The 24,091-nt window shown below is 40.8% G+C and overlaps 1 protein-coding gene across 5 annotated transcripts in view; it reads right to left on the bottom strand.

The window, feature by feature from the left end:
* Positions 1-24,091, bottom strand: part of ARB2A (ARB2 cotranscriptional regulator A) — a 372,775-nt gene that overhangs the window by 298,483 nt on the left and 50,201 nt on the right. For 3 of the 5 annotated variants that reach the window (XM_079790343.1, XM_079790345.1, XM_079790344.1), the window contains one exon: positions 22,092-22,192. The exons of the other annotated variants lie outside the window; for them this stretch is intronic. In XM_079790343.1, coding sequence (XP_079646469.1) covers positions 22,092-22,192 — 101 coding nt within the window. The remainder of the gene's footprint in view (positions 1-22,091; positions 22,193-24,091) is intronic. 5 annotated transcript variants of the gene reach the window in all.

The following is a 24,091-nucleotide window of genomic DNA, read 5'->3' as shown; positions in this document are numbered from 1 at the left end:
CTGAAAGCTAAGAAATCAGCATACTACTGCTTCAAGGATGCTGGCTGAAGACACAAGACTCATGCGTCTGAAACAAAGGTCTTTATTACATAGGCACAGCAAGCAGCAGGAGTATATTTGTTATCAGTTCCCCTTACTCCAAAGTCCCATGGGGAAACACAAAGGGCTCAGATGACACCTGCATCTTCAGGATGCATTACTATTGTGGAGCCTTGGGCCAGGGGCCCAGCACTTTTTGAATAAGCAGCAAATATTGTTGCAAACTCTCCTGGGAAAGTGGCTCATATTAGTAGATGGATAAGTCCTCCAATCTGGCACACGCAGCAAGAATGTACAGGAAGGTTCAGGGGCTTTCTTCAACAACAGCACTTATTCTTTCTTAAGTAACAATGTTTACACAACACAGAAGACTTCAGAGAAACTTCAGATGTATTAAGAAATTAAACAATAAGTTTTGGCCGGCCAGTGTGGCTCAGTGGTTGAGCATCGACCTATGAACTAGGAGTTCAGGGTTCCATTGCTGGTCAGGGCACATGCCCGGGTTGCGGGCTTGGTCCCTAGTAGGGGGTATGCAGGAAGCAGCTGATGGATGATTCTCTCTAATCACCAATGTTTCTATCTCTAGCTCTCTCCCTTCCTCTCTCTGAAATCAATAAAAACATATTTTTAAAAAAAAACGCTTTATATTTTCTTTTTAAGTGAAATACACAAAGAAAATAAATATTTGTTCACCTTCACACCACATGATTCAGTGCACATGTTCACTAAGCAAAATTAACCTGTGTCTGGAATCTACAAAGGAATCAGCATTCATTTGCCATCTTTTATTCACCAGTGAGGCTGTAAATTGCTATAAAGCAACCTAACTTCCAAAGTCTGAGACATGAGTTGAAGAAGTGTTAGAAGTGTAGGAGAAACAGCTGAAAATAAGAGGGTTGACATTTCTAAAAAAATATTTTCAGAAAGAAGGCCATGCAATAAAGTCCCACAAAAGGTCACCTCTCCAAAAGAAATTGTTTGATGCTTCTCGAATTTTAATGTGCATGTTAATCACCTGGATATAGTATTAAAATATAGACTAATTCAGTAGGTCTGGGAGTGGAGATTCCTAATAAGCTGTCAGATGCTGTTTTGAGTAGACACACTTTGTGTACAAGGGTTAGAAGATTTTAATTCACTGCCAAACCACTGCCTATGCAAAGTCTCTGGTACATTACAATCTAAACTTAAACTTGTTCAACAGATGAGATTTGAAATTTTATGCCACTAGAAAAAAAATCTTGTTACTTATGTATTCTGCCTCTAATTTGTCGCTAATAATTAAAAACTGTTTTCAAGTAATGTTAAGTCAATTCATATGATTATATGTTCTGCATAATAAATCTATGTGCCATTCTCCACACAAAAATATTTGGAGCACATTGGTCCTTGAGATTATCTTAATGTAGTTCTTAATTATCTTCTGGTATGTGATCTATGTATAAAGGTAGTACTGATTCCAACTTCAATTAACCAATTTAGCTCACAATGTGCTCTTCCTGCTGCTAGTATTAAGAATAAACCTAAATATATAATTCATTTCTTGGCACTTTTTAAAAGGTCTTTTGATAACATTTTAGCAATATGTAGGTTTCTGTACAAGTTCAGAGAATAAACTCATTTTAACAGGGTTGTGAAAACTTACATGTTGAGAATAAACTAATTTGATTTCTAGAAAGAAATGTCAGGATCATGTATTAAGTATTATACCTCTCAAAATTAATTTGTCTTTAGAAATCCCAAGAAATATGACTGTTTCAGAGAATAATGGCAAGTGGTTCTGTTCACACTCAAAAAGTCTGTCTATCCTCAAATAATTTAGAATATTAACAAAGGGTACTATTCAGAATCAAGTAGTTATATACAAAACAATGTAATATTTATAAGTATTGTAAAAAAATTAACTCATCAAAAAGAACCCAAGTTCCCATCTGTTTTCAATAAATGAACCAATACATCAATAATACACTATTACAATTATTTTTGTCCGTGATTTTGCTACTCAAAATTCCTCAGTATAAGCACAAAAGTCTGGATAACAAGATCCTGAGAAGTCATCGAATAAGAATATCTCACCCTTATGTAATCATCTAATAAAATCTTTTAAAAGGAGCTAATCATCATATAATCAATAACTCTGATGAATAATAAGATTGATTAATACAAAATTATTCCACAAATTATCTCCTGATCTAGCTAAAATACATTAAAAAGACAGATTTGAAGACAACCAAGCACACAAAATATTTTGTTTTCATATTTATATTTATATTTTTAATACATTATTTTTTCTCATATTAAAACCAGATCCATCTTAAAGAAAGAGTTAAAATCTGTATTAACATTACTATAAATTCTCCAGTGTGACCTTTACAAATGTTTGGTAGAATTCACCATTGATACCATCCTAGGTCTATAGTTTTCTTTAAGAAAAGATTTTTAGCTATTTCTGTTACAGAAATATTTCCTAACCAGAAATAGTTAAACAAAACTAGAATCCTATCTAATAAAAGAGTAATATGCAAATTGACCGTCACTCCAAGACACAAGATGGCCACCCCCATGTGGTCAAAGATGGCTACCCCCATGTGGACACAAGAAGGCCGCCACAAGATGGCCTGCAGGGGAGGGCAGTTAGGGGTGACCAGGCCAGCAGAGAAGGGCAGTTGGGAGAGACCAGGCCAGCAAGGGAGGGCAGTGGGGGGACCCAGGCTTGCAGGGGAGCGCAGTTGGGGGGGCCAGAACTGCAGGGGAGGGCAGTTGGGGGGGACCAGGCCTACAGGGGAAGGCAGTTGTGGGTGATCAAGGCCAGCAGGGAGCACAGTTAGGGGTGACCAGGCCAGCAGAGGAGGGCAGTTGGGGGAGACCAGGCCAGCAGGGGAGGGCAGTTGGGGGGTGGGGGGCAGGCCTGCAGGGGAGGGCAGTTAGGGGTGACCAGGTCAGCAGGGGAGGGCAGTTAGGGGTTACCAGGCCAGCAGGGAAGGACAGTTGAGGGCGACCAGGCCTGCAGGGGAGGACAGTTAGCCTTTTGCACTCGGAGGTCGAGTGTGACTCAACACGGTTAGCATTAGAATAAAGGAATCGAGAAAAAAGCAAGCGAGTACAAAGGGTTAGGGGCGACCAGTCTGGCAGGGGAGGGCAGTTAGGGGCAATCGGGCCGGCTGGGGAACAGTGAGGTGTTAATTAGGCTGGCAGGGGAGTGGTTAGGGGGTGCTCAGGCTGGCAGGCAGAAGCGGTTATGGCAATCAGGCAGAGGCAGGCGAGTGGTTGGGAGCCAGAAGTCCTGGATTGTAAGAGGGATGCCCGACCACCCGATTAGGCCCGATCCTACCGGGATCGGGCCTAAACAGGCAGTCGGATATCCCTCAAGGGGTCCCAGATTGGAAAGGGTGCAGGCTGGGCTGAGGGACAGCCCCCCCCACCGTGTATGAATTTCGTGCACAAGGCCACTAGTACTTTAATGAAAATAGTTTTTTTAAAAAAAACTATTTGGATCCGGGTGAGGCTGGGTCCCGGGTCCGGGTGAGGCCGTGGGCCCCTGGATCCCGGTGAGGCCACGCGACCCTGGGTCCGGGTGAGGCCACGCGCCCCTGGGTCCGGGTGAAGCTAGATCCCGGGTCCAGGTGAGGCCGTGTGCCCCTGGATCCGGGTGAGGCCACGCGCCCCTGGGTCTCGGAGAGGCCACGCGCCCCTGGGTCCGGGTGAGGCCGCGCGCCCCTGGGTCCGGTGAAGCTCGATCCTGGGTCCGGGTGAGGCCGTGTGCCCCTGGATCCGGGTGAGGCTGGGTCCCGGGCCTGGGAGAGGCCACGTGCCCTTGGGTCCGGGTGAGGCCAAGCGCCCCTGGGTCCGGGTGAAGCTGAATCCTGGGTCTGGGTGAGGCCGTGTGCCCCTGGATCCGGGTGAGGCTGGGTCCCGGGCCCGGGTGAGGCCACGCGCCCCTGGGTCTGGGAGAGGCCATGTGCCCCTGGGTTCGGGTGAGGCCACGCGCCCCTGGGTCCGGTGAAGCTCGATCCTGGGTCCGGGTGAGGCCGTGTGCCCCTGGATCCGGGTGAGGCTGGGTCCCGGGTCCGGGTGAGGCCACGTGACCCTAGGTCTGGGAGAGGCCACGCGCCCCTGGGTCCGGGTGAGGCCACGCGCCCCTGGGTCCGGGTGAAGCTGGATCCCGGGTCTGGGTGAGGCCGTGTGCCCCTGGATCCGGGTGAGGCTGGGTCCCGGGTCCGGGTGAAGCTGCGCGCACCTGGGTCCAGGTGAGGCCACGCACCCCCTGGGTCCGGGTGAGGCCACGTGGCCCTGGGTCCGGCCGAGACCAAACCAGAGGGAGTCGGACCTGCATTACCACCATTTGTCCACCATCCAGAGCTGAGGGGTCAGTGCCGACATGTAATCATAAGGAACTGGTGGACATTGATATTGGGTCTCAAAAGAACTGTTGGTCCAGAAAGAAACTCACTACAGACTGATTCATTTGCCTGTCAGCATAACTATTATTGCTCGTCTCACATTCAGTTCTTATAAGTATATCTCTAGTGACACATGATCTCGCTCATCTAGGGGAAATGATGAACAACATAGACTGATGAACAAGAACAGAACCAGAAACAAGGAGGCATCGATCGGACTATCGGGCCTCAGAGGGAGGATAGGGGAGGGTAGGAGGAGGGGGGAGAGATCAACCAAAGGACTTGTGTGCATGCATATGAGCCTAACCAATGGTTAAGTTCAACAGGGGGTTGGGGCATCCATGGGGAGGGGTGTGGGATGGGAATGGGGGGATGAGGACGAATATGTGACACCTTACTCAATAAAGAAATTTAAAAAATAATAATAAATAAATAAATAAATAAATAAATAAATAAAATAAACTATTTGGGTTATCTATTTCTGAGATTTTATACTTTGTTTTTCAAGGACTTTGTGCAACTTAGCTAAGTTATTAAATTTATTGGTATAGAGTTTTTCATATTAATATTCCCTTACTATCTGCTAAATGTCTGTACTATATGTAGTGATAACTAAATTGCCAATTTGTGTCTCCTAGCTAAGGGTTTATCAAAATTTCTGATATCATCAAAGAGCCAGCTTTTAGTTTTATTGACTTTTTCCCCTTTAATGCCTTTCTGTTTTCTATTTAATTCATTTCTGCTCTTTATTATTCTTTCTTCAACTTACTTGGGTTTTGTTTGCTCTTCTTTATGTAGTTCCTTAAAAGTGTAAGCTTAGGTCATCAATCTTAAACCTTTGTACTTTTCTAATATAAACATTTAATGCTATAAGTGTTCCTGTAAGTATTGCTTTAGCTGTACCCCGCTAGTATGCTATATTTCAATTTTTAGTAAATTACATATATTTTCTAATTCTCCCTGGAATATTTTCTTTGACTCATGGGTTATTCAAATTGTATTATTTAGTTTTAGACAATAAAATTAGGTTGTTGTTTTTTTCCAGATAGCTCTCTATCAGAGAGAACATACTGTGCATGACTAGAAAACACACTTTTTATTACTTGGATCCTCTTAATTTTGTTGAGATTTCCATTATGGCCAAGAATATGGTCTATATTGGTAAATGTTCTGAGTGCACTCGAAAAAGATGTATTCTTATATTGTTGGATGGAGTGTTCTAAAAATATCTTTTCAATAATGTTAGGTAATGGTGTTGTTCAAATTCTTATGTTATCCCTAACTTGTCATCTACTTTATCTAAGGATTATTGAGAAGGGTGCTGAAATCTCTACCTACAACTGGATTTATCTTCTTTTAGTTCTATCAGTTGTTGCTCTGTGTATTTTGAAGATCTGTTATCAGATGTGTAAAATTTTAGGATTATTATGTTCTCTTGATGAATTAATTCATTTATGATTAAATGACCTCTTTAGCCCTAGTAATATTCCAAGAACTGGAATCTAATTTGTCTCACAGAAATATAGTTGTTCCAGTTTCCATTTGATTAACATTACCACAGTACATCATTTTTCCATGCTTTTAGTTTTATACCTAGTGTCTTTGTACTTAAACTGGGTTCTTATAAATAGCCTATGGCTAAGCTTTTCCTTTTTTATTCAGTACAGTAATCTCTGCCATTTTAGACCATGTAAATTTAAAATTATTGTTGATATTGTCAAATTTAAAAATAATTTCTTGCTATTTCTCTGATGTCTTCCTTGTTCCATTTTGCTCTTTTCCAGGCTTCACTTTATACTGTGTTTTTTAATTTATTTATGTCATTTTATCTTCTTAATCAATTAAACCTCTTTCTTTTTTCTTAAAGGCTGGTCCAAAGATTACTGTATATATTTTTCAGGTATCAGAGTTTATCTTCATATTATATACCACCTCACTATAGCAGAAGAAACTTACAATACTTCCAATTCTCCCTTCCTAGAATTTGTGCTATTGTCATGTATTTTATTTGTACATATACTTTAAAATCTACAATGCATTATAATTATTTCTATTTAAAGTCATATATCTTTTGTCACTAGCTTTATTGAAATATAATTATACACCATAAAATTCATCCTTTTGAACTGTACAATTCATTGATTCTTAGTATATTCACAGATTGTGAAATCATAACAACTAAGTTTAGAACATTTCCATTATCCCTCCAAAAGAAACACCAATCTATAATCAGCCACTCCTCATTCTCCCCTGCACCTAATGCTAGTCAAATGACTAATTAATATACTATGTTTCTATATATTTGCCTATTCTGGACTTTTCACTCATAAAAAATCTCTCAAAATGGTTGTTGTTGTTTTTTTTGGACTGGCTTATTTCACTTGCATAATGTTCTTAATATCTATGTATATGTATTAAGGTGTATTCTTATATTGTTGGATGGAGTGTTTTAAAAATATCTTTTCAATAGTGTTAGGTTATGGTGTTGTTTCAAAGAGGGAGAGATAGATAGAAACATCAATGATGAGAATCATTGATCAGCTGGGGATGGAGCCAGCAACCCATGTATATGCTCTGACTGGCAATGGAACTGTGACCTCCTGGTTCAGGGGTCGACAATCAACCACTGAACCACACCTGCCGGGCAGTACTTTATTACTTTGTACTGCCAATAATATTTCATTGTATGAATATGCCACACTTTGCTTATCCTATCTAATAATAGAGTAATATGCAAATTAGGCGTCAGTCCGCGACAAAAATGGTGGCCCCCATACCCACAAGATGGCGGCGCCCAGTCCCCTCAGCCCCGCTGCTGGAGTGTCTGGCCTGTCCCACCAGCAAACAGAGCACTGAGAGCAGGGCATGGTTGCTTCCTTAGTGCTGCGGCAGCGGGAAGCCGCCAGGCCCTGCACACATGGAGCCCGCGGAGGAGCAGGGCCGTCGCTGGGAAGATGGGGAAGCCGCCAGGAGCCGGCGGAGGACCAGGGCCCCTCGCCGGCGATTGGGAAGCCCAGGAGCCTGCAGAGGAGCTGGGCCTGTCGCGCGGCGATCTGGAAGCCGCCAGGAGCCGGCGTAGGAGCAGGACCCGTCGCCGTGGCGATGGGGAAGCCGCCAGGAGCCGGCGGAGTACCAGGGCCGATCGCCGCAGCGATCGGGAAGCCGCCAGGAGCCAGCGGAGGACCAGGGCCCATCGCCGCAGCGATCGGGAAGCCACCAGGAGCCGGCGTAGGAGCAGGACCCGTCACCGTGGCGATCGGGAAGCCCAGAAGCCTGCAGAGGAGCTGGGCCTGTTGCGCGGCGATCTGGAAGCCGCCTGGAGCCGGCGGAGGACCAGGGCCCGTCGCCGTGGCGATCGGGAAGCCCAGAAGCCTGCAGAGGAGCTGGGCCTGTTGTGAGGCGATCTGGAAGCCGCCAGGAGCCAGCGGAGGACCAGGGCCGTCGCCGCGGTGGGAAGCCGCCTGGAGCAAGCAGAGGACCAGGGCCCGTCGCCGCAGTGATGGGGAAGCCGCCTGGAGCCGGCGGAGGACCAGGGCCCATCGCCGCGGCGATCGGGAAGCCGCCTGGAGCCGGCGGAGGAGCAGGACCTGTCGCCGTGGCGATCGGGAAGCCCAGGAGCCTGCAGAGGAGCTGGGCCCGGCGCGTGGCGATCTGGAAGCCGCCAGGAGCCGGCGGAGGAGCAGGGCCATCGCCTTGGCAATCGCCAGGAGCCAGTGGAGGAGCAGGGCCTGGGGTCTTCCTGATGGTCACCGCCGCAATCGGGAAGATGCCAGGCCCTGCGCACATGGAGCGGGTGGGCGATCGGGAAGACTCCAGTGCCAGCAGAGCAGGGCATGGCGACTTCCTTAGTGCGGCAGTGGCAGGGAAGTCCCCAGACATGGCAGACAGAGCCAGACAGCAGGGCTTTGGATCTTCCTTAGTGCTCCAGTGGCGGGAAAGTACCCAGACATGGCAGACAGAGCCCAGACAGCAGGGCTTGGGGGCTTTCTTAGTGGGCAGTGGCGATGGGAACACCCCCAGGTCCCGCAGACAGAGCCTGGACAACAGGGCATAGGGGCTTCCTTAGTGTGTCCGTGTCTGGGAAGCCCCTAGGCCCAGCAGACAGAGCACACTGCAGGGCATTGGGGCTTCCTTCACATGGCACATGGCGGCAGCAGGCAGAGAGCGACAGCAGGGCATGGGGGCTTCATCTCCATGGCTGCAGGGAAACCTTCAGGCCCCGCAGAGAGCAAAGAACCATGGGGAGTGGGCCTAAGCCATCAGTAGGATATCCTCTGAGAGCTCCTGGATTGTAGAGGGTGCAGGTTGGGCTGAGGGACCCCCGTGCACGAATTTCGTGCACCGGGCCTCTAGTCCTATAATAATAAAGTTGTATCACATAATTTAATATCAAACGACTACAGGCTTTTATTAGAAAACGATCTGTTTACCAAACAAAGTAAGCCTCATAAAATGGCAAGTGCTTAGAAGAGCCTAGAACTCAAAAAGGAAAGTGTGCTAGAGAATCCACCACGGTCCCCAATAAAGGGAATCATGTAAAACTAAAAAACGTAGGGATTTTAAAGAAGACAAAGAGTTCAGTTTGTGTGATAGGAAGATCAGACCAGGGGAAAGGGATGGCACATACAATTTCTCAGACAACAATAACCAATGTTCACAGTATGGCAAACAGCCTAATGTAGCAAAAGAATGTCAGTATAGAATTTTGTACCAATAAATCAGTTATTACCAAACAGGAATATATAGCATATTACCTATATAATTTTAAAATGACAAAATAGCTAGGTTTTCTTGGAGAACCCTTAAAAAATCAGTATCTTAAATTAAATTATCCTTTAACAAACTATAGAACTAATTTACTAAAAGAACTTTGAAAAGAAGTGATGACCTTCCTAAATGCTCAGCTTAACTTCATAGGAGGAATTTACCATGATCGAAATACTGATTGAGAGCATTACAAAGAATGGTCTAGCTTAAACATTTTAAGGTACAAAATCTAACCATGTTAAAGTAAAAAATTATGCATTACATTACCATAATACCAGGCCAAATTTGCTAAAAAATTCCTCATGAATATACTTTTGGATCAAAGTTTCAGATGTACAATATTGGAAAACAATATGATTAAGAAATATGAATGTGGGATCTAATAATAACACTAAATGTTCTTAGGCAAGTCATTTATCTTTTTCTTGCTCTATTTCCATGGTCGGCAAACTGCGGCTCGCGAACCACATGCGGTTCTTTGCCCCCTTGAGTGTGGCTCTTCCACAAAATACCATGGCCTGGGCGAGTCTATTTTTAAGAAGTGGCGTTAGAAGAAGTTTAAGTTTAAAAAATTTGGCTCTCAAAAGAAATTTCAATCATTGTGCTGTTGATATTTGGCTCAATTGACTAATGATTTTGCCAACCACTGCTCTATTTCGTCATATCTCAAATCTTCACAAGAAACTTTAAAAGTCATGCAGCATAGGATAAGTTCCAAGTATAAAGTAAATGAAGTGTAATCAGTTCTTCAGAATATCACAAGAGAAAGCAGTACTTCCCTAAGGCTACAGCTAATTATTTTTTAATATGGTACCTTCAAAATCCACTGCTCTGAGTGCTTCTAAGGCTATTCCACTGTCTATCAGTTCTATTAGTGTATAAGCAGAGAACTCTTTTTTTGTATCTTCAACTTTTCTTTCCTTAGCTGCAGGCAACGGCTGCCTTCCCACAATCTTCAGAGAATAAAATAATTCCCTTCTTCATTTATAGTGTTACCTTGAAGGAATCTAAAAACTATGATGAAGTTTTCTGGAGTCTTCTCGTTGCTAGTCTATATACTATGTGTGGCGGTTAATAATGCGGATTTTTTTCAATAGATGGAGTTACACATATGTTGATATATACTGAGTGGCCAGATTATTATGATCTCTGAACACATAATAATCTGGCCACTCAGTGTGTGTGTGTGTGTATATATATATATATGTGTGTGTGTGTGTGTATACACACACACACACACACACACACACACACACACACACACACTAGAGGCCTGGTGCATGAAATTCGTGCACGGGGGGGGGGGGTTATCCCTCAGCCCAGCCTGCACCCTCTCCAATCTGGGACCCCTCGAGGGATGTCCGACTGCTCATTGAGCCCCGATCCCGGTAGGATCGGGCCTAAATGGGGAGTTGGACACCGCTCTCACAATCCAGGACTGCTGCCTCCCAACCGCTCGCCTGCCTGCCAGCCTGATCACCCCCTAACAATTCCCCTGCCAACCTGATTGATGCCTAACTGCTCACCTGCCAGCCTGATTGCCCCTAACTGACCTCCCCTGCCAGCCTGGTCACCCCTAACTGTCCTCCCCTGCAGGTCTAGTCGCCCCCAACTGCCCTCCCCTGCAGGCCTGGTCACCCCCAACTGCCCTCCCTTGCCAGCATGGTCACCCCTAACTGCCCTCCCCCGCCAGCCTAGTTTCCCCCAACTGCCCACCCCTGCAGTACTAGTTCCCCCTCAACTGCCCTCCCCTGCAGGCCTGGTCACCCCCAACTGCCCTCCCCTGCAGGCCTGGTCACCCCTAACTGTCCTCCCCTACTGGCCTGGTCCTCCCACCAATTGGCCTCCCCTGTAGGCCTGGACCGCCCCCCCCCCAACTGCCCTCCACTGCTGGCCTTGTCTCTCCCAACTGCCCTCCCCTGCTGACCTTGTCCCTCCCAACTGCCCTCCTCTGCTGGCCTGGTCACCCCCAAATGCCCCCCTCTGCTGGCCCTGTCACCCCTAACTGCCCTTCTCTGCAGGCCTGGTCACCCCTAACAGCCCTCCCATGCTGGCCTGGTCCCCCCACCAATTACCCTCCCCTGCAGGCCTGGGTACCCCCAACTGTCCTCCCATGCAGGCCTGGTCACCCCCAACTGCCCTCCTCTGCTGCCCCTGTCACCCCTAAGTGCCCTCCCCTGCTGGCCATTTTGTGGCGGCCATCTTGTGTCCACATGGGGGCGGCCATCTTTGACCACATGGGGGCCGCTATCTTGTGTGTTGGAGTGATGGTCAATTTGCATATTACCTCTTTATTATATAGGACTAGAGGCCCGGTGCATGAATTTGTGCATGGGTGGGGTTCAGCCAGCCTGGCCAGGGGGAGAGGACATGGGTGGTTGGCCGGCCTGCCTGCTGGTCAAACTCCTGGTAGGGGGGGCAATTTGCATATTAGCCTTTTATTATATAGGATATACACTGAGTGGCCAGATTATTATGCGTTCAGAGATCATAATAATCTGGCCACTCAGTGTATATGCGATTTGATATGTATGCTATTTTGTTGTATTGACAGCAAGCTTCAAAACTTCATATGTCAAATTTGCTGAAGGTGTTAACATCTTAGATATTTTTACGCTTAAAAATGTTGAATTTCGTGCCAAAAAAAGAGCATTTGCAGGAAGTTTTAATTCATTACTTTATTTTGAAGAAAAGTGCTGCTGAAAGTTATTGTATACTTCGGGAAGCTTATGGTAAACATGCTCCCTCTCAAGATATTCATGAACGCTGATTTAAACACTACAAAAGTGATGACTTCGATATAAAAGACAAAGAACATCCAGGTCAACCGAAAAAGTTTGAAGACCAACAATTACAAGCATTATTGGATAAAGATGCGTGTCAAATTCAAAAACAACTTGCAGAAAGATTAAATGTAGCTCAGCAAACAATTTCTTATAGTTTACAAGCAATGGGAAAGATTTTAAAGGAAGGAAAATTGGTGCTACATCAACTAAACGAAAGACAAATGGAAAACCGAAAAGTCATCAGTAAAATGTTGCTTCAAGGGCACAAAAGAAAGTCTTTTTTTGCATTGAATTGTGACTCACAATGAAAAGGGGATTTATTTTGAGACTCACAAATGCGCAAAATCATGGGTCAACCATCAACATTGACTGCAAGGCCAAATCGCTTTGGAAAGAAGACAATGCTCTGCGTTTGGTGGGATCAGGAAGGTGTGGTGTATTATGAGCTTCTAAAACCAGGTGAAACCATTAATACTGATCACTGCCAACAACAAATAATCAATTTGAACCATGCTTTGATCGTAAAACGACCAGAATGAGCCAGAAGACACGTCCAAGTAATTTTGCTTCATGGTGACGCTCCATCACACACTTCAAAACCAGTTAAAGACATGTTAAAAGATCTTGCCTGGGAAGTATTAACCCACCCGCTATATTCACCAGACCTTGCTCCTTCAGATTACCACTTGTTCCAATCGATGGCACACGCACTTTTTGAGCAGCACTTCAAAACATACGAAGAAGTGGAAAATTGGGTCTCTGAATGGTTTGCCTCAAAACAAGAAAAGTTCTATTGGGACGGTATCCACAAATTAGCTGAAAGATGGGGAAATGTGTAGCTAGCGATGGACATTACTTTGAATAAAGCACTTTTGATGTTTCTCTTGAAATTACCGATTTTTTTTATTACAAAATCTGCATTATTAACCAGTACACCTAGTAAGTGTAGGAATGCATTACACCTTACCTTTCAATCTCACATTTGGATTTGTGGATATTTTCCCCTATTAAATTTGTATACACAATGCAGTCTTTTAAAAAGTAGATTACTATAATGTCAAATTATCCCATTTTACAAAAAAATATACACATCTGAAATCAGCACAGAGATAGAATCAGAAGGTATGGGAGTGAAATCATTTACAGAGAAAAATAGAAGATCAAAAACTGAGCCTTGACAATCTAACATTAAGGGGCCAATAAAAGCAAAGGAGATGGAGAATGAGTGTTCACAGAGGTAAGAAGAAAACCAGAAACTTCTGTAACATGAGAGCATAGTTAGGATAGTATTTTGAGAAAAAGAAATCCCAATGTCAAATGTTGCTAAGCGAGCAAACAAAACAAGGACTAAAAATCATTAAGATGAGAGAGACTTATGCATGCTTCAATGCTGACTGGAAAAAGGCGGTACAGAAAGTGCGATGGAAAATGAAGGGGAGCAGATAACTGATAGAAGAGAAGACACAGCATAGCTGGTCACGTCAATATAGAATAGAAGAGAAAGAGAAGATAGGTAAATTTCTTTTTTGTTATTTCCCACAGAATTATTTACGTGCACATTACATATTACTTTAAAACCTATAATATCGACTATAATTTTTGGCTAACTGTAGCAATTAACACAATATTATCAAAACACATACCTAATTCTCATTCCCACTTTCAGTAGCTAACATGCATGGCCTCTACCATCACACTCACATGAAACAACTTACAAGGTATAAACGATCAGAATGCAAAAAAAGGCAAATATCAACATACAGTTCACATTTAATATAGGTAACTGCCTACTTATAAGAGAGATTAGGTCCTGAAGATCTATGTATCAGTATACATGACATTTTGTATATAGGGATAACTTTTAGTAATAAAAGAAAAATCATAGCCTACATATTTTAAAAAGCGAAAAATAATGCAATTAGATAGTATATAATAAATTCTTTTCCTTTAAAATTTACCACAATATTTATGCAAATTGAATCCAGTTGAACCCTAATAACTCCCTTAGCTTTATAACACACTGTCTTAGATCTCTGAACGTGGAGGAGTGGACACTCACTTCAGCAGGCTGAGGCCAGTCTGTTGCTCCATGAGGCACACAAGTTACTGACAGAGGCAATTAACATGATTTCTAGCAAATGGTTGCTGCGACAGGACAGTTACCTTCATGCAAATGCCTTTTTCTTGATATAAAAAAAAGAGTTATCTTCATGTGGGAAGGATTCTAATTTATTATTTGTTGTTCTGCAACAGATTACCTGAATTCACCAGTTTACTGTCATTATTTGGATAATAATTTGGTTGGTAAATTCAGCAAAGTTCCAAGGGCTGCTCCACATTCCAAAAGATAAACATTAATTTTATCTTTGCATTTTTTCGCCACAAAAATAAACAAACAACAAATATATACATTTACTTCCCCTCCTTTCTCACACAAAAGGGAAAATGCATCTGTAATTTTGTAAATATTGGCTATTTCCCCACTAAAGGGATTATACTATTTTACATTCGAACCAGCAACATCTGAGAGTTTCTTTCTCTCTAAGGCTTCATCTACCAAGTGCGCTTGCTGTCAAGCTTATCGATTTTTGTCAGCAGAACAGGTGATAAATGTTATTTCGGTATATTCCTCATTAACATGTCTTCTATTATTAGTGTAAACATATTTTTGTATATTTAAGTGCTATGTGCATTTCTCCCTCTGAACAGCTTGTTCGTGCCTATTGTCCGCTGGTGGAGATTTTTGTTTGTTTGATTGATTTCATCTTTTTCTTTTCAATTTTTAGAAGAGATGGTAATCTTTGGCAGCTTCCTAGCTATCTGATATTACAAAATATTCCAGGTTCATGTCATTTCTTTCTTGGCCCAGACTGGAATCCAACATTTCTCCAAAGAACTCAGGTTGCTTTATTGGGAAGTAGTATTTCAAAACCACAATCATTGATAGTGGGTTGGTATTTCAAAACTATAGTCAGTGCTACTGAAGGGTTGATAGGTGTTATTTCATTTTCTGCATTTAAATCTCTGATCCATTTGGAGTTCATTCTGGTGTACATTGTGATATATAGTAAAATTTTATATTCTAGTGTATAACTATCATCTATCCATTACTTAAAGTTCCTTTTCCTCCAATGATTTATGACTGCATCATAACATAAACTATATTTCAATGTGTATTTGAACTTTGTATTCTGTTCAATTGGTCTGTGTGTCTGTTCTTAAGTCAATGCTACGTTGTTTTTAACCTTTTGCACTCGGATGTTGAGTGTGACTCGACACGGTTAGCATTAGAATAAAGGAATCGAGAAAAAAGCAAGCGAGTGCAAAGGGTTAAAGAGGCTCACAATGTTTCTCAATTAGGTTTTCTCATTATTTCAATGACTATTTCTTCAATTCTAAGATGTCTAATTACTAATACCATCCTGGATATAGTACCCAAATTGTAGGATTGCATGCAAAAGAGAGAGAGAGAGAGAGAGAGAGAGAGAGAGAGAGAGAGAGAGAGAGAGATGGAAGTCAAGGAGATTGCTAACCAACGCTGGATGAGTGGTCATTTCTTTGTCTCTAACATAGAGAGATACATTTTGACAGCAATAATAAGTAGACAGAGAGAAATGGGAGAGGAAAAACAATAAATTAAACCTCCATACTACCTAATAGAAGAGTAATATGCAAATTGACCGCACCTTTGCTATGCCCAAGCCACGCCCACCAGCCAATCAGGGCGAGTATGCAAATTAACCCAACGAAGATGTCGGTTAATTTGCATATCAAGCCAAGCCTGCAGAAGGGAGCGAAGCTGCGGAGAAGGGAGCGAAGCTGCAGAGAAGCAAGCAAGCGGGGCGGTGGAGAAGGAAGGGAAGCAGGCAGGGTGGGGAGAAGGGAGGCAAGCAGGTGGGGCCGGGGGAGAAGGGAGGAAAGCAGGCGGGGCCCGGGGAGAAGGGAGGAAAGCAGGCGGGGCAGCGACCGCAGCAGGAAGCCCTATTGCAGGAATCTTCCTACAAGGGGCCACTAGTAATGTTAATAACAAAGGTGAATTAGAAATCTTAAATAGTAAAGTTCCATCTTCATTCCTTGCTCCTAATATTTGCTGGGCACATTAAAGAAAAGAAAATTATCACATGTATGCATCTTACTTATTATTACTCACAACAGTACAGAAAATTTTATCCGCATTTTACAGTGGAGGCTCAGAAATATATATATATATAATTTTTTAAGTCAAACAGATGGTGACTAAGACAGAAGTAGGACTGGATTTCCTAATGGGCAGCCCTTTATTTCTATTATATTATAAGACCTGTGAATCATACATTATATGAAGACATTACTTATACATAGATAATCACATTATATGAAAATATTTGAACATAAAATAATGATAGTTTATGTTATTGTTCCTTACTTTAAGTTACTTGTATTTCAAATATCTGAATATGGCCACTGTAAGAACCTTTAAGACACCACTGGCCTATATTCTTTAACAAATTCCATTTTTTAAAATGTAACATTTTTTAATAATTTTCTATTTTACAAGACATATTACTAATTCAGGTTCAGGAAAAAAGTATGTCCTTAGTTCTTTTTGTAAGTGTAACACTCTCCATAAAGAAAGAGCCAGCTTATCGGACTACCAAATCACTGCTATTCTCTTAAGCACACTGACAATTACTTCTGAGGTAATCAAGGTAAATATAAAAAGAAATGCAAAGACCCAAATTAGGCAAGAAAATCAAATCTCTCTTTCATTAGAATATCGGCAGGATTATAAATTCTCCATCTAATAGTAATTCAGTATTGACATGAAGAGTTGAGAAAATTTTGCAAGTTACATGTAGAGTTTTTACCATTCTATTTACTACTTAACATAATAGCCTTTCTAGCTTTTCTGATTTAGTCTACCAGAAACATTCCCTAGAATTCAACCCCAATATATACGCACTGAAGACTTCTATTTTCAAAATTACCCATTCACACCACTCCCACCTCTTTCAACTGATAGTATCTTTCTAAATTTAGAGAAATTATACAAACTTATTAAAGGCTACATGTTTTTATCGAGCTCTATGTAGATAGTAAAAATATAGATACAGATTAGCAAGGGCATTTTTTGGACTATAAAAATGTAACTATATGAATATAAACAGTATTCTTTTGTGTAGTTATGGCACTGTATTCTAAAAACAATGTGACATCTCAGTTTATTTTACTTATACAATAAATTAAATTTACATAGAAATGATAGAACATTTCAGGAGCAAGTCTTAAAAACAATTTCTGCTGAATAGCTGCTATAATAATCTCCTTAAGAGAGAAATAAACATAAACTAAAACAGCAGCTGTGAAACATACAGGGTTGGGCAAAGTAGTTTTACAGTTGTGAGTACCTACAATAGTTTATTCTTGTATCATTGTTTATTAATTATTGTATTATTTTCCATACCAACAACTGTAAACCTACTTTTGCCCAACCCTATAGTAGCTCTCAGTTGAAGACAAAAATATGATAATTTGATTTAGTAAGCAAACACTATGAAAACTGAAGGGATTTTGGTTTAGATTGCTGGGTAAAGTCATAATCGCTTTCCTTTAAACTTCAATCTTATACATATCAAAAGCTGTTTATTAAGGTAGTCTCCCAGGCGATAAACTCAAATTTGCACTATCTTCTGAATTCTGCCCTATCCATCAAGGAGGAGCAGGAGGTTTTCAGTGCTTCTTATGTCCAGGACATGGTGACATGCTTTCTACAGGTTTTTTCTTAACTAGACATATTATTGGTAATATATAGTACTAAATTATTTGCAGAAGCTAAATACAAAGGTTTATTTTTTTTAAGAACTGTGAGCTGTTATATACATAAGGACTTACATATTCTTAATTATAGTGATATAAATCTACAGTTTGACTATGAAGGTTAAAAATTTTCCAAAAGAATATGCCACAAATAGAGTCTATTTTTTATCAAATAATTTTAATCAGCAAAACTTTAGGAGTCTGAAACTTTTAAAACTTAAATGGGAATTAGAATTTAAAAATAAAATTATTTAGCTTTACATAGGAAAATTATCACTAACAGATCATTTTCCTTCCTTCCAATAAGAAAATTTACATATCTTTATGTTTAAATTCCTAACATTAAAAAATTCCCTAAAAACCCATAGATCCAGAATGTGTACTAAACAGTTTATGTATCTGTATCACACTCATTTATTTTCAACAACTATCATATAAACAGTATTCTGACACGGAAAAATTTCCCAAACTGCTTAAAGATATGCATAAACAGTACTATAATACAGAGTGAAATACCTTAAGAAAAATAAAGCAAACTCATATCTTTGCTTTACTAGCATTATTTTTTAAATTCTATTTTCTTATTTATTTTTAATTTGGTTTTTACTATTTATAAATGGCATTTACCTTTAATTTTCTTTTTTTTTTGGAAGAAGACAAGATAGGAAGAAAAAGATATGAGAAGAAAGGAAATTGAGCAGAGAAAAAGAATATAGCAGAGGAGATGAGGGAAGGCTTCTTAAAGGAGGAGACATCTGAGCTATAACCTGAAGGCAGGTGGAGGAAGGAGCATCATGAACAAGGGAGGAAAGGTATCTCAAAGAGAGAAAACAGCATAAGAAAAGCACAAGGTGCAAATGAAGGATAATAAGTGGTTAAATCTAACTTGAAACTTGAAGGTATATTAAGAACGTGGATATTAAGGAATATGGATGAAAAGGCAGGTCCACAAATGCATTAAATCCCAGTACAATGAACCCTAAATAAATTCACTGTAGTGAAAATTGTGTCATTACTCGTAAATAACTAAAACTTGTATATCTCACAGCTAACATGTAAGAAATGAAATTCAATTAATAATCAACTTTTGACAGTGAAATTAGCAATGAACACAAGTATTTCAAAAAAGACATGGAAGCTAGATGACATGCAACAAATGTTATAACAATCGGGCTTCCTTCTCCATCCCTTGGGTCTTTTATTGTGCTCATTTTGGGGAATAAAGGAGATTGGTACATAAAACTCAGGGGTCCAATGATCTAAATTTGAAGAATATTGCATTGAAAGTTAAATCTTGCAATGTTGTGTGATCACTTGGGGCCAATGTGATCATGAACACAAGTGTGAATGCAGGCAGAGGAGGTGGAAATCTAGGCAATGCAGAATATTTTATATATATAGTCATTAAAGCGAAAACTCAAAATATTTTGATTATCATAGAGTAAGGTCCACCAAAAATAAATCTGTGACTCTCCCAAAACTTAGATAGGAGATCCTAGGAGAAAGAAATCACGTATACATGGTATGATCTACTCTAGATTTTGCTATATATGATGTTGGATGACAGAGGTTGAAAGTAAAAAAGATGCAGATGCCAAGAAGGAAAAGGTGTATTTGGAAAACAGAACCTGTCCACATGAATAAGGGTCCATGGCTTATGGAAAAGAGTAAAATGTAAGCCCCATCAAAAACCAACAACAATAACCTTTCTTTAAGACCATAAGTATGAATATTCTATGATAAAGACACTATTAGTTTGCAGCAATTTATATAATTATTGAAATCAAGGGAAATGGGAAAACTATTTTATGTGCAGCAGAAATTATTCAGGGCATCTACACTAATAAAAGAGAAAGATGCAAATTGACTGTACCTTCGCAATGCCCACCAGCCAATCAGGAGTGAGTATGAAAATTAACCCAACAAAGATGGTGGGTTAATTTGCATACACAGGCGCTCAGCGGCCGGGGCGGGACGCTTGCATCATCGCCATGGCAACGACGCAGACGTTCCGCACCGCCCCAGCCGCTCCCAGCCTCTGGGCAGCATGGGAAGGCGGAAAGGTGGCTCCGGGCCGGAGCAAAGGCGGTGCTGGCAGCTAGGAGAAAGAAGGCTCATTCTTGCACGACATCTTCGTGCATCGGGCCTCTAGTTAAATATAATTAAGTAATAAATGTAACAGAACAATGTCTAAACTGTGAAAGGCCTAACATTTTACCCCACTTGCAAGCTAACAAGTTAACCTCAACAGTTGCATGAATCCTGACAGAAGACACTAAACTCCTGGGTAAGACACTTTATTACTCAGAGAACAGCAGGTAGCATGAGCTTCATTGGTTTTATGTATGTATGTGTGTGTGTATATATATATATACACACACACACACAGACACACACACACACACACACAGACACACACACACACACACTAGAGGCCCAGTGCACAAAATTCGTGCACGGGGGTGTGTCCCTCAGCCCAACCAGCACCCTCTCCAATCTGGGACCCCTCAAGGGATGTCCGACTGCCCGTTTAGGCCCAATCCAGGTAGAATCAGGCTTAAATGGGCATTCGGACATCCCTCTCACAATCCAGGACTGCTGGCTCCCAACTGCTCGCCTGCCTGCCTTCCTGATTGCCCCTAACCGCTTCTGCCTGCCAGCCGATCACCCCCTAACCACTCCCCTGCCAGCCTGATTGATGCCTAACTGCTCTCCTGCCAGCCTGATTGCCCCTAACTACCCTCCCCTGCAGGCCTGGTCCCCCCGAACTGCCCTTCCCTGCAGGCCATCTTGTGGCGGCCATCTTGTTTGTTGGGAGTCACGGTCAATTTGCATATTACTCTTTTATTAGATAGGACATATATATTATTTTAATTGATTTCAGAGAGGAAGGGAGAGGGAGAGAAACATCAATGATGAGAGAGAATCATTGATAGGCTGCCTCCTGCATGCTTTCCACTGGGGACTGAGCCCACAAGCAGGGCATGTGCCCCTTACTGGAATCGAACCCGGGATCATTCAGTCCGCAGACCAACACTCTATCCACTGAGCCAAACTGGCTAGGGCTTCATCAGTTCCTCTTGCCCCCCAAATCTCACATGGGCAATGGGGATAGGCTGAGGGTAGAGGCTGCGCACAGTGGGATCCAGCTGAGGAACCTCAAGTTTACGAAGCCCAATCTTACAAGGGGGTTGGCTGCTAGCAAACCTGCCCACTCATTGCTTCCAGTGCAGGAAGGGAAGAGCATTATTTTTAGTACTTTGGATGGCAAACAAATCTGTCCTCAGATTTGGACGAAGAAACTATCTGTCTTTTACGGTTGTTTCCTATACAAACACCCTCAAAAAGATAGTCCAGAACAAAAGCTGTCAGTACCTTTGCTCAGAGACATGCAAAAATGCAAGAAACTTACAGAGAATTGTCTCCCAGCAAACATAAATTGTTTCATATATTCTTATGCTATTGTTTAACTAACTAATCCATTTTGACTACTTTATTAAAGAGCTAAAGAAAAATAGAGCAATGTCAGCTTTCCTTAGAGAAGTAAAATAGTAGTCTAGCTATCCACACTAGTATGCATTTTATTAAAAATAACTTAATATGACATAGAATGAGTAAAACTTTTATCTTTAGCAAAACATTCACCTTAATGACAAATGATATTTTCAAAGGTTTCCATTAGCAGTACCATGTGAAGTACCTAATGGTTAAAAGGCCTAATGCTTTATCAAGTCCAAAGTAAGTAGGTTAGACCTACTTGTTAGCAAAATATCAATCTTCTTCATATAGATAAGCACTTTAAATTTTTTTTTATTGAGAAGTAATTGACAAATATAATCGGATATATATGAAGTGTACAATGTGATGAATTGATATATCAACATATCAATGTAGGATGATTATCAAGATCAAGATAATTAACATAGCCATCACCTCACATAGCTAACATAGATAACTCTGTTTTATTTAGGTAAGCACTTAAGAGTACTTACTACTCCTGGAACAGCAGAGATTCATCTTCTTAAAACACTTTTAAAAATTGGCATTATGTTTCTAACATAATGACTCACTACAAAATATTAAGGTCATAGGAAGGGTATGTATGTAGAACAACAAACTTTTAAACTGAGAATGTGTTTCTAACATAACCATTAAAAATAACCTAAAAAATAATCTAACAAAATCTTTTTGAAATCATTTTTTTGTAGAAAAAGTCCATAAACTACTTCAAGTTTAACACATTCATTTGGACTATTCAAAATTGGGAAAAAACAAGGTAGAAACTGTATATATATGACCATACCTCTCCTAGAGCTTCGTATCTTTTCTGATTCCATCTGTGCAAGTCTTCTCGGTAGTTAAAAACAAATGGTTCCCCGGTTTTTATGTGTCTTAACTGTCCCTCTAGAAGATAAACAAACAATATTGCTATGATTCAGAGTACATGTCTAATATCGAAAGTACAACTAATGTCTGATTAAAAATTTAAAAGAACTTTCTCAGAACTGTTTTATTTTTCATTAGATTTTCTCTTTAAATATCAGTATGATACAAACATATAAATACCCTAAAATAATGGCCCCAAGCACTCAAATGCTATGTTTTCTAATCTTCATTTTCTAATCTAAAGTAAATTAACAGTATTTGAGGGCCCACAATATATAAAGTCCCAGTTCTTAAGCTTACAGGCTACCTGAAGAGTAAAAACATAGGTATGAAAAAGTCAAGCAACTTTTTAAGAAGTTAAATAAGAAGGAAGTAAGTCAATAATCTAAAAACTGCCACAGGCAATTCATGTAGTCAATGAAGTCTAAGATGAGTTTGGATTCATTTGAAGGATCGCTATAGGCTAGAATATGTTCAGAAGGTTTTGGTGAGATTTTTCAACTAGGCTTTGAAATATGGGGTGAATTTCAAAGAAAAATGGAGAGAGGGAGTCAGCCAATACTGGCTTGGACTGTCAAGGCAGACTCACTCAATTGAGAGCTTTTATTGATAATGAATAACTTTACTAATAATTTTAAGGGTTTAAGTGGTCAAGAGGAACAGACAAAACAGGGAGAGAGGTCTGAAAGAGCCTATGAATTTCTTCCCAGGCCCTTTCCTCTCAGTGGACAGCACTCTCTGGTCCAGAATAGGTGAAGTCTCTAAGTGAGTCATACAGCTTACCTTACACTTTGGTGAGCATTTAGTTACATAAATACTTCCATTTTATGTGCCAGAGAGTGGTACTGCCTATGTAATATTCTTCAAAGAAGCATACCTCACATATCCATAGAATAAAGGTTTGTTTACCATAAGCAATGCCAAACGAGTTATCCTGCTGAATTTATTCCATGGAGAAGGACTCTCCTCATAGCAAACACTAGTCTGTATTCACTAAAAGATTAAATTGTCAGCATGTTAACAAGGAGAAAAGAGCAGGCCACCTGTCTTCTTTCTTTCCCTAATATTCCCCTGGGAATCAGAAGAGAAATAGACCACAGGCCAATTGATTTAACTCCCCCTGGTTCCCAGCAATGTAAACAAAACTACGAAAAATGGACAGCAAATTCAAATAACAGGAAACAACTCAGTTTAATAGAAACAAAAGGAATATTGAGGCAAATAGTATGATTTAACACTATTAACACATGTTGGGATCAAATAGTAGAAGGCCCAAATTACTGGGCTTGGACTTTGTTCTAAGAGCAGTGAGGCACAAGAAGGGGTTTAGAGGCAGAAGAGGAACATGACCAAGACGAGTGGAGTTAGTATATGATTTTTATACATGTAGGAGTGGAGAAAGACTTGAAAGTGATGGCACTAAAACTGAACCCAGGAAATATACTACTCCAAGTAAAACTACTTCACTATTTTTATGTATCAATTTTACCTCACATAAAATGGATATTTTTAATATATAAAATAAAGGCTAATCCTTTATCATAAAGTTCTTTTTAGTACTCTCGACATGAGACACAATACTGAATCACTATCACATTCTTTATGTCAAATGATGTCGTAAAAATAGATGTATCTATGTTTTGCTTTCTAGGAAAGAGAAATTCCCATATAAAATATCAATTCAAGTAGATTGATGACACCTGTAAGTTTAACAATTGTGATTTTGACTAAAGCAGCCTTAAAGGTACATGACATAATAATAAGTAACAGATATGTGAGATGTATTTTCTGAGAGACTACTGTGTGAAAGAGAACTGACTTACCTAGCTGGTAAGTCAATTTAACAGACCACTTTCATCTACATCTCAAAGAGAAGTTTTTTTGTTTTGTTTATTAATTCTCTACTCATTTTGGACA

Source organism: Cnephaeus nilssonii (assembly GCF_951640355.1).
Source record: "Cnephaeus nilssonii genome assembly, chromosome: 2".
NCBI classification, from domain to species: domain Eukaryota; kingdom Metazoa; phylum Chordata; class Mammalia; order Chiroptera; family Vespertilionidae; genus Cnephaeus; species Cnephaeus nilssonii.
Note: the sequence above shows the minus strand (reverse complement) of the source record. Positions and strands in the feature narration are given on the sequence as shown.